The 17,501-nt window shown below is 42.0% G+C and overlaps 1 protein-coding gene across 8 annotated transcripts in view; it reads right to left on the reverse strand.

Annotated features, from left to right (window-relative positions):
* ZC3H13 (zinc finger CCCH-type containing 13) overlaps positions 1-17,501 on the reverse strand; it is a 65,435-nt gene that overhangs the window by 17,449 nt on the left and 30,485 nt on the right. For 6 of the 8 annotated variants that reach the window (XM_019500447.2, XM_059727455.1, XM_006275998.4 and 3 more), the window contains 6 exons: positions 11,354-11,527; positions 9,141-9,451; positions 6,880-7,344; positions 5,270-5,452; positions 1,673-2,222; positions 154-257 (listed from right to left, as the gene is read on the reverse strand). In XM_019500447.2, the coding sequence (XP_019355992.1) occupies positions 154-257; positions 1,673-2,222; positions 5,270-5,452; positions 6,880-7,344; positions 9,141-9,451; positions 11,354-11,527 (1,787 nt within the window). The remainder of the gene's footprint in view (positions 1-153; positions 258-1,672; positions 2,223-5,269; positions 5,453-6,879; positions 7,345-9,140; positions 9,452-11,353; positions 11,528-17,501) is intronic. The other 2 variants (XM_019500448.2, XM_059727426.1) reach the window with 1 other exon arrangement.

Consider the following 17,501-nt stretch of genomic DNA (forward strand, 5'->3'; position numbering starts at 1 on the left):
TCTACAAGAAAAATAACCTTGCATAGAAAAAACTGAGAGGAAGATGCTTTTAAAAGCTTAATCCATCATATTCTATTTTAGATTGCAAAGAATCTTTTTCATAGCCACAAGTTAGCCTGCATACTGAATGAAAGATAACCCACTTTTACTTACTTTTATCATCTCCACTGTTGTAGGCATCGCTATCAGGAGAATGTTCACGGCGGCGTTTGGGTGATTGACGAGGACTTGGGCTACTTTCATTTCTGTGACGCTTCCTATATTGAACAAATAAATGCAACAAAACACTTTACAAATTGCTTTTTAAAACAACTCAATGGCTGAGTTTATTTCCCTTGTAAACATCAAGAGAGTGAAACCTAGGACTATCTGCACTTCATTCAAAATGCCAAAGATGCTTCATTTTTGTGATCTTCTAGGTCATTAACCACAAAGCTTCAAGTATAATCAGCTTTCACATGCAGATTAAAATATAAAAGAACTCTTAATTTAGGGCTGTTCAACTGGCAGCCCATGGGCTGCATCTGACCTGTAAGAGGTTAATGTGGAGCACCCAGGCTCCCTCCTGGCTGCTCCCCCCCTTCCCCCTCCCAACCAGGGTCTCTGGGGCAGGATAGCACAGCAGGAGAGGGCCCAGTGAACCTACTGCCAGTGCCTGGGGGGTGGGGAGGGAGCTCATGCTGACCATGCAGTGTGAGGCCCCCAGGGTGTTTGGCCTGGGGCCTGCTCTCAGATGCTCAGAATTTGGACAGCCCTGCCTTAATCGATGAGACATCCCAGCTTTGAACAACATGAATAAAATATACATTAAAATCACCATTGCATAGACAGAGGCAATTCATGTGCTTAAGTATTGCTGAGGAGATGATGTTAAGATTAGTTTTTTAAGCCATTCATCCCATACCAGCTAGAGAGACCAGGTGTCCTACTGATTAGCAGTGAAGGGTATATATGCCAGAAAAGTAGCCAGTAATGGTAGCACCCATGGTAATTAGTTCAGCTACAGCTGTATTCAATTGTTAGGGTGCTTGATAGCAGTGAGAATGCTGGTATTAAAAAAAAAAAAAAGTTATTGTGCCTTGTTTTTCCTCCTCGAAAAGTAACCAACAGCAATAGAGAAATAACCTTGAAATAAGTGCCTTGGTTGAAATTGAAGTGATGATGTTAGTAAGGATTCCCTTGCCTACCAGACCTTTGTTTTTCACTCCAGTCCTCCTTGAATGGAGCAATTCTGCATATTGTGGTTCCACTGAAACAAAACTAGATAGTGCCAAAGGTGTCTTTACAATACAGAACTTGGTGCTCAGTGCCTGGTTTCTAAGATACCCGAAGAACACCCAACACCTTGAATTTTCAAATAGACTAAATACTTCAGGTTTACAAAGAATAAACTCTTATTCCATCACTACAAAAGATTTCACCTCTTATCTCTTTAAAATGAACACCTCAACACAACCTGAAAGAATCTGAATCCAAATGACAGAAACTAACTCTACCAGGAGGCTCTGCCCCAGCATGATTTTCCAGAAACAGTCAGTAGCAGGCATATGCTATTTGTATATAAAGGGTCTCCTAAGGTACGATAATGAAAGACTGCTGTATAATATGAAATGTTTAGGGAATGGTATATTTTATATTTTTGCTAGGAAAAGTCACCATCAGCATCACTTACTTAGATTTCCTCTCTTCGTGGACATCCCTTGTACTTCTCTCTTCTCGAACATCTTCTCTTTTATCCCTGCGGTCTTCCCTTGCTTTTTCTTTGTCCTCCCAGTCTCTCTGACGTTCTCTTTCCTTATCCCTGTCCCGGCCTCTCTCCCGTTCTCGCTCTCTTTCTCGCTCTCGTTCTCTCTCCCTTTCCCGTTCTTCCCTCTCGCGCTCCCGTTCTTTTTCTCTCTCCCTTTCTCTTTCCCGTTCCCTTTCTCTGTCATGGTCTCGATCTCTGTCACGTTCACGTTCACGTTCTCTGTCTTTGTCCCGCTCACGCTCTCTCTCCCTTTCCCGGGCACGATCTCGTTCTAATTCTCTTTCCTTTTCTCTCTCTCGCTCCCGGTCTCTTTCTCTTTCCCTCTCCCGATCCCTTTCTCTCTCTCGTTCTCGTTCCCTGGCCCTTTCATCTCTCCTATCATCAGTCCGGTCTACCCTTCGCTCCTCTCTCCTATCATCACGTTCAATGTCATCACTTCTTCCTTGGTGCCGGACTGGTGAGCTTGGTCTTTGATCTGTAAAGGAAGTCAAATTTAACTGCCAGTTAATTAATTAGTTATGCCACTCTCAATATATTAATAACTTCTGATTGGAGTAGATGCTTTTGTATTCTTACAAAAGTAGTTTGGCACAGTGGCTCTACTCATCACACAGGAGAAGAGAATTAAAAAAACAACTTAAGATTCCTAGAAACAAAGGGATGATTGATTTCAAGGAAAAGGCTCCAAAATAAGGGAGAGATGAAAAGTCTCAGCATGAAAATCTTTCAAACATTCTTTGTGTTTGTAAAACTTCTGAAACAACATTTCTAAGTTTTAGAAACAGGCACTGGCAATTAGGGCTGGAAAAAGGAATACCTGTAAACAGGCAATAACAACAGTTTAGAATATGGAAACCCTTAGAGCTTGATGTATTTACAGTAGTTATGGGAAGACTATAAAAAGGGGCCAAATTAAGGTTTTAACTGCTTTTTCTTAGAAAAAAAATCAAACAAAGCACTTCCCACACATCTATGTATATGGTACCCAAAATCCAAAAATCTTGCTTAAATTGCTGTAAATTTTGACTACTTTACATTAATTACTAAATTGATGTTAACTATTTTAATAAAGAACATGGGAAAGTGTTTCCTAGTATATACTAAATGCATTATATAAAAGGGGTGGAAGAAACAAAAAATGTATAAAGGACAATGCAGATTTGAATGTTTTGGTCATTATATAGCAGAGCTGAGAGGCTATTTCTTTCATGTGATATAGGGTGCTACTCTAACCCACTTTTTGCCTGACTTCAGACTAACACAGCTATGTCTCTCCATGTAATATGAGAATGTCCTTCAGGGGCACATGTGAAATTTCAACAGAACTAAAGTCAATAAAAAAAACCCAACACATTCCCATCAGTATTATCAGTTTTCACTTGTGACTGAATTAATAATTACCTAATGTTCTCTTGCTTTCAAGTACAATTAAAAGTAAATAGAAGCGACTTTTCTGCTACAACCAAAACAATCATTTGTAAGTGAATCTTTAGTTGGGGTACATTCTTTCAGTGTAGTTATTATGTTTATATGTTCACATCACTGTGATCCCATTATTGGAGTACTCAGCACATGTATTATATCCAAAGTCCATGTTAAACATTGTTTTTCACTTGATAATTTTGGTGGTGGCATAAAGTATCTGCACAACAGACACACTGGGAAATGCATTAGCTAAATACATGTAGGTAGGGAAGGATTCATTTTCCTCCTCAAACACTGTACTTGTGTTTGGGAATAGTTTTAATTAAAATGTTTACTGAACATACCTTTCCTAACCCTGGGAATGTGATTTTAAAGCATACTAAAAGGACTCAATTTTGAAAGATGTGAGTAGAAGTAAAAATGTATCTTTTTATGCCTTTTTAAAGGTTACATTTGACATTTCTCAATCATAATGCAAATCTCTACTTAGACTGGACATACTAAACACAATTTAATGTTAGAAAAAACATCCAGATTTTTAGAAACAAAGAAGGATGAAATGACAGGAGACGAGAAAATGTCATTTAACCCTGACTCCTAACTCCATTAAAGCTCTTTATAAATATTTATTGTGCTAATGAAATGCAATTCACTCTAAAACAAAATGGACTTGCTTCCCATACATTTCCTTGATTGTAATGGCATATTTTTATTTACTTCTAAGATTTTTATGCAGAACCTAATATGACATGAAAGTCAAAATTGCTATATAATTTATCTGCTGGTTACAGCATAACAGTTAGATATGAAACCTGGTCGCCAACATCTAGAAACATTCAGACTGCAGTCCTTTAGCTAGTGGTAAAAAGGGAGCTGCAGATCAGGTTGAACAAAATCCTTACTTGACAGCAGGAGAAAAGCTAAAGCAGAGGGCAGTCTTTTATAAGTGAAGGAAGCATGGCATTATAACCCTCTGAGAGCAGAGGAAAATTGACAGAGCAACATCTTAAATGCCTTTTTCAAGGACTAAAACAAGCAGCAGCTAGAATATAACTGCTATATCTAGTAAAATTAAAACCCTTTCAGAAGACCAAAAAAATCCCTGTATATTTTAGTCTCTCTACTACCCCAAAATTCTGATTTTGCCTTCATCTGTCTTCTTACTGAAGTGGTCAAGTACTGTTTCAGAAGCTAACTTTAAAGTTTTGTCTGCACAACACTGAATCACGGTGTGTAGAGATACTTGCACAGACTCTGAATGAGCTATCTTAGGTACTGGAAACAGTACAGCCATGTTATCACAGTGCCTGTCATTAGGACTACACTTAGCTTGGACAGAGCACTGTGTTAATGTGGCTATATAGTGATTCTGGTACTTAGTGCTTGTTCAGCACTTGGGAATCTGTAAGGCATTGCGCTGCCCCAGGAGCACTCTTTAGACTATTTGGCAGAATTGTACTCTTTTAAAGACAACTTCAGTGCTCATTCTGTTATGAGTGAAATGTCTCAAGTGCAAAAACTCAATCTTATGAAGATGATCGTCTTCTCACCCACACCAGCATCTGCACCAAGATTTATCAGCTATTTGGTACTGACCACAGCAAACATTAATCAATATTAAATTTCTTGGCCAATAAAATTTCATACTGTATTAATCACAGAATTAAACTGTGCCTTACTTTAGTAGCTAGTCAAGGTTAACTAGACCTTCACAACTGCAAATTTAAAGACACAAAAGATAAACGTGTTTCTATATGGAAAAACAACAGTGGCAGTAAAATGGAACGCTGGGCAAATTCTCATGTATAGGTAGGTAAAATCTACTGGGTATCAAAAAACAGTAAAATACAATTTTAATATAACCAGTTTACAAAGAAATCTCTTGAAGTTCAGTTTGCTTAAAATGTACTGGTTGTGTAAAATCAGTAGTCAGATTGCCATAAACTAGTAAGGGGAGGGGAGAAAAACAATATAGTTATAAGTGTGCTAATGAGCAATCTTGCTAAGAAAGCTAATTTACATTAACATCAGTACGAGATTGATGTCAGAATCAGATATCAAGTCAGCTGTCTATATATAAATTAGAGATGTGTATACCTCTCTCTCGGTTGTCACGCCTATCTCTTTCTCCATGTCTTCTTTCAAAGGATGAATCCCTTGCTTGCTCTCGATTGTCATAGCGATCCCGGTCAGGGTAGCCACTTCGTGATTCCCAGCTGTCATGGTAATTGCTACTACTGCTATGACTGTCAACTTGAGACCCTCTTGCTCCCCGACTTCCTAATAAAAAATATATCCATATGCAAAAAGAGCACATGCTTAAGAAAACTCACGTTTAATATCAATTCAAGTATATTATGCTATTATATTCAGCTGAAATATTAAAACTAAAATAAATTGCATTCAAAATTCTTCCCAACACAGAAGTTGGAAGTGTTCTATGCAAGCTTTCAGGCACAAGCACCCTTCTTCAGGCATATGGAATCTCTGCTGTTGTTCCAAGATCTTCAAGGAATAAAAAGCTACAAGTGTAACAGTTCTGACCTCCTGTCACACTTCTAGCTTCTTTCATTTCTTGGAGATCTCAGAACAGCAGAAACTCCTTATGCCCAAAGAAGGGTTCTTGTGTCCGAAAGCTTGCAAAGAACATTTGTCCAATTACTCAGTTGGTCTAATAAAAGATACCACATTTACCCAAAGAACCTTGACTGCCTACGTCCTTAGACCAACATGGCTACAACCAAAAACCCTCCTGGCACACAATGTTTTTCAAAGCTTTACTCCTCATTTCCAGGGCTTAAAAATGTATAGCTATCAAGTCTGATATTGTATATAGTACAAAAAAGTTTCTCAAATAAAATAATAAATTAACTTTTCAAAAGTAGAAATGCAATACTGTACTTCTGGTTCCAGACAACTACAAACTAAATATACCACAATGACATAACATACTTTTTATCAGGAGCAACCAATGTTCTCTCATTAGGATATGGGTATCTCCGACTAGTGAGAGAAAATTGAAATTTGTCCTTAGGAAAATGTAACCCTACAGACTCTGCAGAAAAAGTTATCAGGATAAGTTGCAAAGATAGGCTGGTTCTTCTTCAAAATGGAGGCATTTTTTTAAGGAAATGTTGCAAAGAAAACTGAGAAACCAAAACCACAACAAAAAACACCAAATATTGATAATGAAGAAAAAACCCACCAGTTCTTCAAGTATGAGTTACATTAAATTAAAGACACACAAAATATGCAGGACCTTCAATTCTCAGTAAACATGACAGAAGTTGTATGCAAGTACCAGTGTGAGCATGAAGGCACATTTGAGGGGGAAGGAAATATGCATATGTTTAAAGTCTGCCTTTGCTAGTCTTTCATTACATGCAAGTCTCTTATTATACTTCAGCATCTTATTTGTATTGCTCGGCCCTTGGGAGCACCTAAAGTTGCAAATACATTAAAGAGAGTGGTATAGAATTCATTTTTTTAAGCAGCATGGCAGAATGCCGATGCTACATTATTTTAATGAATGGAGAACTCAGAATTGATAAAGATTTAAGGAAGAGTAGTTTTATGTTAATGAAAATAGACCTGAATATAGTTTTAAAAGCATGAACTTATTTGGCAGCAATTCAATGTGAAATAATATAAGGAAAATCAGTTTCCAATCTTCATTAGTAAAAAGACTATTTTAAATGAAATAGTACCCTTGTCAGATAATTCTGGACCTCTGCCCCTACTTCTGCCAGTCCGATCATTTCGGCTTTCATTTCTAGATTCATTTCTAGAGTCATTCCTTGTTTCAGAACGGGAACTGTCTTCTCTGCCATGAGATCTTCCATAATTGCGTGAATCCTCCTGGTACTGATCATCCTTTTTATGGGCATCACGACTCTCTCGGTCTCTGTAGTCATGGGTATCACGTGTAGAACGTGAATCTCTCTGATCACGGCCATCTTTGTTATCTCTGCTGTAATCCCGGGTATCCCTGGAATCTCGAGTGTCTCTGGATTCCCTTGGCTCCCTGCGGTCTCTGTTATCTCTGGTTTCCCTACGATCCCTTCCATCACGAGATTCTCGGTCATCTCTGTGATCTCTGGAGGTACTCTGCTCTTGATCATAATCTCGCTCCTCTCTGGTTTCTCTGTCTTTTTCTCTTTTTCCTCTAGGTTCTGGAAAAATAGATGTAAAAGCAAATTTAAATTCAAGATTCAGTCTGAGGAAAGTCTACAACAGGGGTTGGTAACCCCTAGCACACATGCAGAGTGTGGCACGCAAGGCCATTTTGCTTGGCATGCTGCGGCCAGCCCCGGCTCCAGGTAGCTGCTGCCAGCGACGGAGCCTCAGCTGCTCCTGGCAGGGTTGGCAGCATCCCAGCTGCCTGCCGGGAGCAGCCCAGGATCCCGGCTGGCAGCAGCTCCCCAGAGCTGGGGCCGGCTGCAGCGGGGAGGCTCCAAACAGCTGTGCTGGGCTCCAGGATCAGCTCCGCACCGGCTCATACAGGCACGTCTCAGAGAGGGCAGTGGGGGAGGGGCCTGAGGCAGTGCAGCCCTGGTCTCTACCCAGCTCCCGGCATGGAGGTGATAAGCCTGGCACAACTGTTTGCAGCCTGCCTCCTGCTTGCTGCAGCTGCCCAGAGCCCAGGCTGGCTACAAACATCTGCGCCAGGTTCATCACCTCCGAGCCGGGAGAGGGGGAGAGACAGGGGCTGCGCTGCCTCAGGCCCCTCCCCCACTGCCCACTCCGAGGCATGCCTGCACGCGCCGGTGTGGAGCTGATGCCGGAGCCCGGCACAGCTGTTTGGAGCCTCCTGGCTGCAGCTGGCCTAGCTCTGGGGAGCTGCTGCCAGCTGGGATCCCGGGCTGCTCCCGGCAGGCAGCTGGGATGCTGCAAGCCCTGCTGGGATCAGCTCAGGCTCCAGCAGCTACCCAGAGCCAGGGTACCTGCTGGCAGCCACAGAGCCCGCTGTGGGGCAGAGACCTTGGCTAGGGGGCAAGGGGCAGTAGGGCATCCTGCCATGTACCCCTTGCCTTCATTTTGTTTTTCTGCCATGCGGGCACTCCGCACCTTCCAAGGTAGGCATTGTGGTGTTTTTCGGCACTCTAGCAAAAAATGTTGCCTACCCCTGGTCGACAATATTAAATTTCAAGTATCAAACAAAGAAAGTCACTTAAAAAAAACCAAATACCCTACCAAATTGGGTTTCTGGCCCAAAAGCACAATCCACAGAGATCTGCAAAGGCACAAATTGTAGCAATATGCTTTTATAGCTTTAAAAAAAATCTCCCCCATGGATTTGAATTTGTGATCCCACAAAGTATGAAATGTAATGGTTTACAGATAGAATATATTCAATTACTTCTAAACGTATCAGGAAGACTCATCATAACTTTGGGACAGGAATAATGATCCTTTACAGGACACAGAGATCAAACACTTTTCTTGTGGTAGTTTCCCCTTTTCTCTATTATGTACACACATAAAAAATGGAATCTATGGATGCGACCATGCTACTGAATTTTATGTTCTCTACTTATGCTAACCCCTGACTTATCACAGCATGCTCCTGTTTTTATGGCTGGTCTAAAAAAACAAAACCTCTAACGAAAGTGTTTTTCACATGACTTCTTTGGGACAAAATGGCATTTTTGTTCATCAAAAATTATCCAAACGCGACCGATTTCTAGTTGAAGGATTGCTATATTCTTTCTTTGCACACAATCCACTAGTCTTCATTAAAAAACACTGGAGTGAGCAATTAGAGAGGGTGGGATGTTATGCTTATGGTCCTTGTGGAAAAGGGGGAGCGCAACAGTTACTTACGACACTAGGGCTTCCTGTTGGCCTCTTGCTGACTGCTTACAAGATGACTAGTACATTTACCAACTTTAGGTTTTAAAATGTTTAAAGTCGACCACATTTTGGAGGCAATATAAAATATTTGTGAAATATGTATTCTCGATCATACCATCTCTCCTTTCGTGGCGTCTATCACGCGATTGTGAAGTTCGGTCACGATCATGCCTTCCCTTTTCTCTCCCAGGAGATCGATGCCTCGAAGGACTTCGCTTCCTCTGAGGAGAAGAGGAAGAACGCGGGGGATAAGGAGAGGACGAACGCCTCACTGGTGGGGAAGCTGTCCTTTGGTAGGATGGAGAAGGAGTTCTTTTGTGGTGTGGAGAAGGGGAGTGTCTTTGAACAGAGGAGCCTGACTGCGATGAAGAAGAATGATGTCGAGAGGATATGGGAGAATGATGCTGACCGGATGGGGAAGCAGACCTACAGGAAACATCATTAAAAAGTCACATATGTAGCATGTTATAATAATATAAGGAAGTGGGGGGAGGGGTTATTATTATTCTACTACTACTACTACTTCAATGTATAGAACGAAAGAAAAAAAGTAGGCATTTCTACATTCTTCCCTTTTAATCCACCTAAGAAAAATAATGCCATGTTATTTCTACAATATTTTAATCGATCACCTCTCATGCTTATATATAAATAGACTGTATGATATGGTTAACTACTTGATGCTCACAGTGAAAACTTTAGATCAGGGGTGTCAAACTCATCTGGCCCTGGGGGCTGGATGAGTAGCACAGGGCTATCTGTGGGCCAGATAAGTAGTGTTGAGCCAGTGGAGCTGTCTGGTGAGGGTTTTTGCATGCAGCACGTGTACCAATCCAGCCCTCTGTGTGGTGCGTGCAGTGCACATGCCAGTCCAGCATTGTGGGTGCTGCATGCAAGGACCAGATCTGGCCTGACTCCACATGCAGGGCTGGTCCAGGCATGTACCGCATACAGCACGGGCGGGCAATTATTTTGGGCAAAGGGCTGCTTACTGAGTTTGGGCAAGCCATCGAGGGCCACATGACAGGCAGCCAAGGACAGATGAATATTAATTTTCTAAATTTTTTAGGGGCCCTGCGGGCCAGATAGAATGGCTTGGCGGGCCACATCTGGCCCACGGGCTGCATTTTGCCCACCCTTGGCATACAGCATGCCAGATCTAGTCTGAGACCTGTGGGCAGTACTGCAGGCTTCACAGGCCAGACTTGACCCGACCGTGGGCCATATATTTGAAACCCCTGCTTTAGATAAATCAAAAGCACAATCATTTTCTCAAAACCTACAGATTTCAGAGCAATAAGGCACAAATGAATAGACAAAGCACTTGATTAACCTGAAACATTTTTCCGCAGGTCTGGCCATTTTATTCATCAAGGTCAAGATTTCATGGTAGCAAGACAGACAATTTACACATTTTTGCTTTGCATGCACTCTATTTTATTTAGGTACATCATAGGTATTGTCTCTGTCTGTGGTCTGTAAAGCTGGCTTCTTATTTTTGTATTTCTGAATTCTATCTATTGGACATGACTAGGGACCTACCGAATTTACAGTGGAAGTGGGGTATACTGCAGCTCCTTTAATCTTGCAGGTTCCCTCAGCGTGCCCTTCCATCACCGACTGGTGGAGGGGCCACACTTGCAGCTTGCTCCTGATCGATGGGGAGGTGAAAACTGTGGTTTTAAATGTGGCTCTGTTTCTGTCTCCTGCCACTGACTGGCTGAGGGGCCCTGGCGGCCCCAATGCTTGTTGCTAACTGATAGGGAGGCAAAAAACACAGCATATTTAAAACTGTGGTTTTCGCTTCTCTGCTGATAAGACGGGTGTGGTGGGCCCCTTTGCCAAACAAGGGGGGGAAGGGGCACACAGGGAACATGAAAAATTGAAGGAGCTGCTGTGTACCCCACTTCCGCCGTGAATTTGGTAGGTCCCCAGGCATGACCCATCACTGCGACATCCTTCTTTGTCTAAGACTTTAGAAAAGTTAGGCCTCAGTGCTGCAAACTCTTACATGTAGTTCAAGTGAGGAAACAGAACTATTCATCTACTTAACATTAAGCAAACAAAGGAGTTTGCAAGAGCAGGGCTCTTTAGCGAGCAATGATTCAGAGCTGCTCACATTAACAAGTTCTTAAAAACACAGAAAATTAGAACAGGCTGTTTTTTAACACTTCTACTAGAGTAAAGAAATCTGCATCAAAAGCTTCAACTGCCTCCAAAAAAGATACAGCTTGACTAGAAATTTTCCTGCCATGCTAGGAAGAAATCTTGTTTGAAGTTAGAACTGTTTAGGGAAACAGAAACTATGCGATTATCTTATCCTCCCACCTGCGAGAGGGTGAAAAATTATGTTTGTGAGTGGTTGACTTGGCTGGAGCTCGGGAGGCCTGTCTTCGCCTTGCAGCAGGCGGTGAATACTCTCTGGAAGGGGAGGAATTGCTGCCAGAATGATCTGCAGGACTAGGAGAACGCTTCTGTCTATGGGAGCCTTCAGAAGGATCCCTGGGAAACATACAAGTAGCAGCTTGTTCAATATGCACAACATGGCATCAGTACATCTCCATGAGATTAAAAACAACCCCAAGACAGCACCTGTGCTAAAAGATAAAGAATTACTTCTGATAGAATAATTTGTTCATTTGTGGTTTCAGATAAAAAATTACCTCCATCATACAGAGCTGAAGAAATATCTACATAATTTATTGTCTTATTTAGTTCCAGAAGTATCTCATTAACTGTACTATACAATGCAAGACTGAACACCCTTCTGCAGCTCTGACATTTGTATGATCAGATTTTTTTTTTATTGCCCTCATTTAATAACTTCTGTAAAGTCCGAAATTTACTGAAACCCTGAAGTGCACAGACAAGTTTTCAAATACTAATCATGGTTCCTGGAAAGATGGAAAGATCTGATACCATCTGCAACCATCATTTCCTTGTTACAGACCCTCAGAAGAATGTGCTATAATTTGTCCTCAGTATTAAGTATCTTTAAAAGAAACACAACACATAAAGAACACTGCCCTTTTTACAGAAAGCTGCAGCCAGTACCTTGGAAGTACCACTGCTATCAATTCATCCCAAAAGGGCAAGGAACCAATCACAGGCTATTACATTAGAGCTGCCTCAAAGCTAACTAAATGAGTACAAGGTACCGATACAGTGACTTTTCTATTTGGATAAATGCAGAGCTTTTATTTTATCAACTCACAATGCAGACAATTTACAGGTTTTCCTAAACTCAACTGTCACTACACTAAATACATACTTAACATCTATTTTTACATAGACAAATACATACACACACTATCCATTCATCCATAAACCATCTATACACAAAACCAGATGGATCTAGGGTTTGGGGAGAACACAAGTAAGCATGTATTTCGTTTTAAATGGAAACCTACGGACAGAAAATTCCTCCTAATCTGCAACCTAAATTTCTTCTGCTGCAGCTTGAGGCCGTTGCCCCTCATTCTGTCTCCTATGGCCGCATAGAAAAGCCCGTCTCCATGCACTCTATAATTGTCCATCAGGAATATGAAGACTGTTATCAAGTTCCTCCTTCCTCTCTGTCTTCTCTTCTCTAAACTAAATAGCCCTAGTTCTTTCAGCCTTTCCTCACAAGTCATGCTTCCTAGGCCTCTTAATTATTTTTATTTCTGTTCCTTGGACTTTTTCCAATCTGCCCACATCTTTCTTGAAGTGTAAGGACCAAAACTGGACACAACACACCAGACAAGGCCTCACTAACGATGATCAGAGTAGGAACAAAGTCACTTCTCTTGATCTGCAAGTGACATTCCTGTTAATACAGCCAAGTATGCTGCTGGTCTTTTTTGCTACAAGGATCATGTCCGGCTTATTATTTACTATAACCCTCAGATCCTTCTCTGCAATACTGCAGTCTGGCCAATCATTTCCTGGTCTGTATTTGTGTATGCAATTATTATGTCTGAAGTGCAGGACTGCACTTGTCCTAGTTGACTCTCATCTGCTTGACTGTGGAACATTTTTCCAGTCTATTCAGATCACTGTGGATCCTACCCTCCAGAGTGTCTGCAACTCAACCCCACTTGTGAGTCATCCACAACTTGCTAAGTGCGCACTCAATCCCATTGTCCAAATCATTAATAAAAATTTTAAGCAACACCAGATTCAGGACAGAACCATGAAGAATGCCACTTGATACCTTGTCCCAACTTGACACTGAGCTACTGAGGACTACTCATTGAGCATGATGATCCAACCAGTTATGTATCAACCTTACAGTACTTGCATCTAGTCTGAACTTCCTTAGCTTGTTAATAAATGTCACAGAATCAAATAATTATAGAAAATTAGGCATTGGAAGGGACCTCATGGAGGTCCCTCCACATTTTGGAGGTCATCCAGTCCAACCCCCTGCTCAAAGTAGGACCAGCCCCAACTAGATCATCCCAGCCAAGGGTGTCTAGTCAGGTCTTAAAAACCTCAAAGGCTGGAGATTCCACAACAATATGTGTAGCCTGTTCCAGTGATTTACTACCATCCTAGTGAAAAAGTTGTTCCTAATATCTAATCTAAACTTCCATTGCTGTGACTTGAGACTGTTGCTCCTTGTTCTGTCATCTGCCACCACTGAGAAGAGTCTAGCTCCATCCTCTTCGGAACCACCTTCCAGGTAGTTAAAAGCTGCTATTCAATCCCCTCTCAGTCTTCTCTTCTCTAAACTAAATAAGCCCAGTTCCCTCAGCCTGTCCTCAGAAGTCATGTGCCCCAGCCCCCTCACCTAAACATGTCAAGCAAACACCCTAAACACACCAGAAAGCTGTAATTTACAGCCAAGCTCTCCAATACCGCTGAATCTGCAGCAAGGAGAATACCTATGATTGACACCTAACAAATCTCAAAAAGGCCTTCAGCCAGAAAGTGTAGGTCGTAGCCGTGTTGGTCTAAGGACATAGGCAGACAAGGTTCTTTGGGTGAATCTGGTATCTTTTATTAGACCAATTTAAATAGTTGGAAAACAATTATTAAGCAAGCTTTCGGGTTCAAAAACCCTTCACCAGGCTAAGGAAGTCTCTGCAGTTGGTGTGTGCTCTTCCTGGATGGAATGAAAAGTAAAGAAGCCAGTCTAATGTAAAAAGTCCCCAGGTTAAGGAATAAAGGAAGGCAACAGACAGCTCTCTGACACCACCTACTACAAAGAACTACAAGAAGATCCTACTCCCCTTTTCACCATGAAACTCAACAATACCATCAAATCATTTCCATCAAGACTACGAGAAAAACTACAGACCTTGATCCCCACACTACTTAACCCGGGGACTTTTTACATGCTCCCTAAAATCCACAAACAAGGGAACCCTGGCAGACCTATCATATCCAACCATGGGACCCTAACTGAGGAAGTATCAGGTTTTGTTGAATCAATCCTAAAACCGCTCGTCACCCACAGAGCAAGTTTTGTACAAGACACTACAAACTTTCTACGGAAACTTAAAAACATAGACCACCTTCCCAGCAACACCCTCCTAGCCACCGTGGACGTTACCGGCCTATATACCAACATCCCGCACCAGGATGGCATCCAAGCCTGCCTTACATATCTACAGGAACAAGATTACAACTCAGAATACAGACCCAAAGATATTACTGACCTTATACACTTCATCCTCACACAAAACAATTTCACTTTTAATAATCAACACTTCCTCCAGATGATGGGAACAGCTATGGGCACCAAAATGGCCCCACAGTATTCCAACCTTTTTATAAGCCACCTGGAAGAAGACTTCCTCAAGAACTGCACCATCAAACCCTTGCTATACTTAAGATATATTGATGACATCTTCATCATTTGGACTGAAAACCTACAACCTGTGATTGAGTTCCATCAGAAATTCAACAATCACCATCCCTCCAACCAACTTTCTCTAGAATACTCCAGCACCAACATCTCCTTTTTAGACACGATGATCAGTATTCAGAATGATAAAATACAGACCATGTTATACAAGAAACCCACAGACCAACATACATATCTGCACAGAACCAGCAATCACCCTAAACACACCAAAAAAGCTGTGATATACAGCCAAGCCCTCAGATACCACTGAATTTGCACTGAAGAGAACACCCGGGATTGCCACCTCACCAATCTCCAGAGAGAGAGATTGCACGTTTGAAAGAGCCACTCAGATACCAAGTGAAGAACTGCTGCAGTACAGAAACCCTTGATCTGCTGGCAACACTCCTACCAATGTAGCCCAGGCTGCCTTTGTTGCGAAGAAGACTAACAGCAGACTGTTGGTTCATATTCAGCTTATTGCCCACTGTAACCCCCAGGTTCTTTTCTGCAGAGTTGCTGCCTACCTTGTCCAATCCCAACCTGTAGCGGTACATAAGACCATTCAGTCCTAAGTGCAGGACTTTGCACTTGTCCTTATTGAACCTCATGAGATTTCTTTTAGTCTAGCCCTCCAATTTGTCTAGATGTCTCTGAATCTTAACCCTACCCTCCAGAGTATCTACTACTCCCCCCAGCTTGGTGTCATCTCAGCTTAAACTTGCTGAGGGTGCACGCCAGCTCATTTTCAGGTCACTGATAAAGATATTAAACAAAACTGGCCCCAGGACTGATCCCTGGGGCACTCCACTTGATACTGGCTGCTAACTAGACATCAAGCCATTAATTACTACCCTCTGAGCTCAATGATCCAGCCAGTTTTCTATCCACTTTACAGTCCATTCATCCAACCTGTACTTCCTTAGCCTGCCTGTGAGAATTTTGTGGGAGACCATATCAAAAGCCTTGCTAAAATCAAAGTATACCACATCTGCTGGTCTACCCACATCCACAGAGACGGTCATTTCATCAGAGAAAGCCATCAGGTTGGTCAGGCATGACTTTCCCTGGGTGAATCCATGCTGACTGTTCCTAATCACCACCTTCTCCTCCAAGTGCTTAGAAATGGATTCCTTGGGGAACTTTTCCATGACTTTTCCAGGGATTGAGGTGAGGCTGACCTATTTGTAGTTCCCTGGATCCTTCTATTTTCCTTTCTTAAATATGGGCACTATATTTACCCTTTCCCAATCATCTGGGACCTCTCCTGATCACGTTTTCAATGATGGCCAGTGGCTCTGCAATCAAATAGGCCAACTCCCTCAGCACCCTTGGGTCCATCCTGTCCAGTCCTATGGACTTGTATATGTCCAGGTTTTCTTAATAGTCCCCAACCTGTTCTTTTGCCACAGTTGGCTGCTCACCTCCTTCCCAAACTGTGCTACCAGGTGCAGTAGTCTGGGAGTTGATCTTGCATGTAAAGAGTGGGAAGCTTTATGTACCTACAATCCTTCCCACTGGCCCCAAGAGCATGGGAGGAACACAGGGCCTGGGAGGCAAAGGTGAGGAGAAAGAGCCAAGCTGAAAAATATGGGCTGGCGGCTCCACATTCATGTGCCCACATATCTATCTATGCATGGCAAAGCATGCTGCTGAGAGCATGGAGGCGGCCAGTGTTGGAGTGGGAGACAGGGAGCAGCTGGATGTACTGCTTATCCCCAGTATATTTGGGTGCCTAGCGTTGGATAGAAGGAAGAGCAACAATTGTTTTACTCCTGGCACCGGTGGCAGGCAACATGGCACATTTGGCGGGATCCTGCAGTACCCTGAGATGCTGTGGGAACCCTAGTTAAGAATCACTAACTCTAGGCTGTTTGACTCCTTATCTTTGCTGTTAACTGCACTCGTCAACTGTTAGCTGATCCTATTCATTAAGACTGAATTAAAAAAAAGGCATTGAATACTTCAGCCTTCTCTACAACATCTAGATTGCCTTCTGCATTCTGTAAGGAACCCAGTTTCCTTGGTCTTCCTCTTATTCTTGACATACTTGTAGAATCCCTTTGTATTGCCTGCTGTCCCTTGCCAGTTTATTTCAAATTATGCCACGGCCCTCCTAATTTTCTTCTTGCATGCCCACGCAATACCCTTATACTTTTCCCTAGGGGATCCTGCCCAACATTTTCTGAGTTTTTAAAGTCTGCTTTTCTAAAGTCCAATGTCTTTATTCTGCTGCTCTTCTTCCTTCCTCCCCTTAAGATCTTGAACTCTATCATTTTGTGGTCACTGTCATCCAAGTTACCATCCACCTTCACATTCTCAACTAACTTATAGTATTAGCATGAACTAGTGACAAAACTGGACTGGACCACTACGCAAGGTTTTACTCACTAATGGAGAATATAATGGTTATTTCCAAAGGGCATCTAGCCAAGTTATTTCTTTTTATTAAAGTGACAATGCTATTAGCTGTAGTTTATTAATCCACTATCCAATGCCTTTATGACATTTAATGAATTCAGAAAAAGTTGGCAGCAAGTCAGGTATAAACCCCTCTATATTTAGTGCTCTATGAACTGTAGCTCAAAAGCAGACAACCTAAGCCAGGTTACATTACTGTTAAAAACCTAATAATGCAACATA

Source organism: Alligator mississippiensis, chromosome 1 (assembly GCF_030867095.1).
Source record: "Alligator mississippiensis isolate rAllMis1 chromosome 1, rAllMis1, whole genome shotgun sequence".
NCBI classification, from domain to species: domain Eukaryota; kingdom Metazoa; phylum Chordata; order Crocodylia; family Alligatoridae; genus Alligator; species Alligator mississippiensis.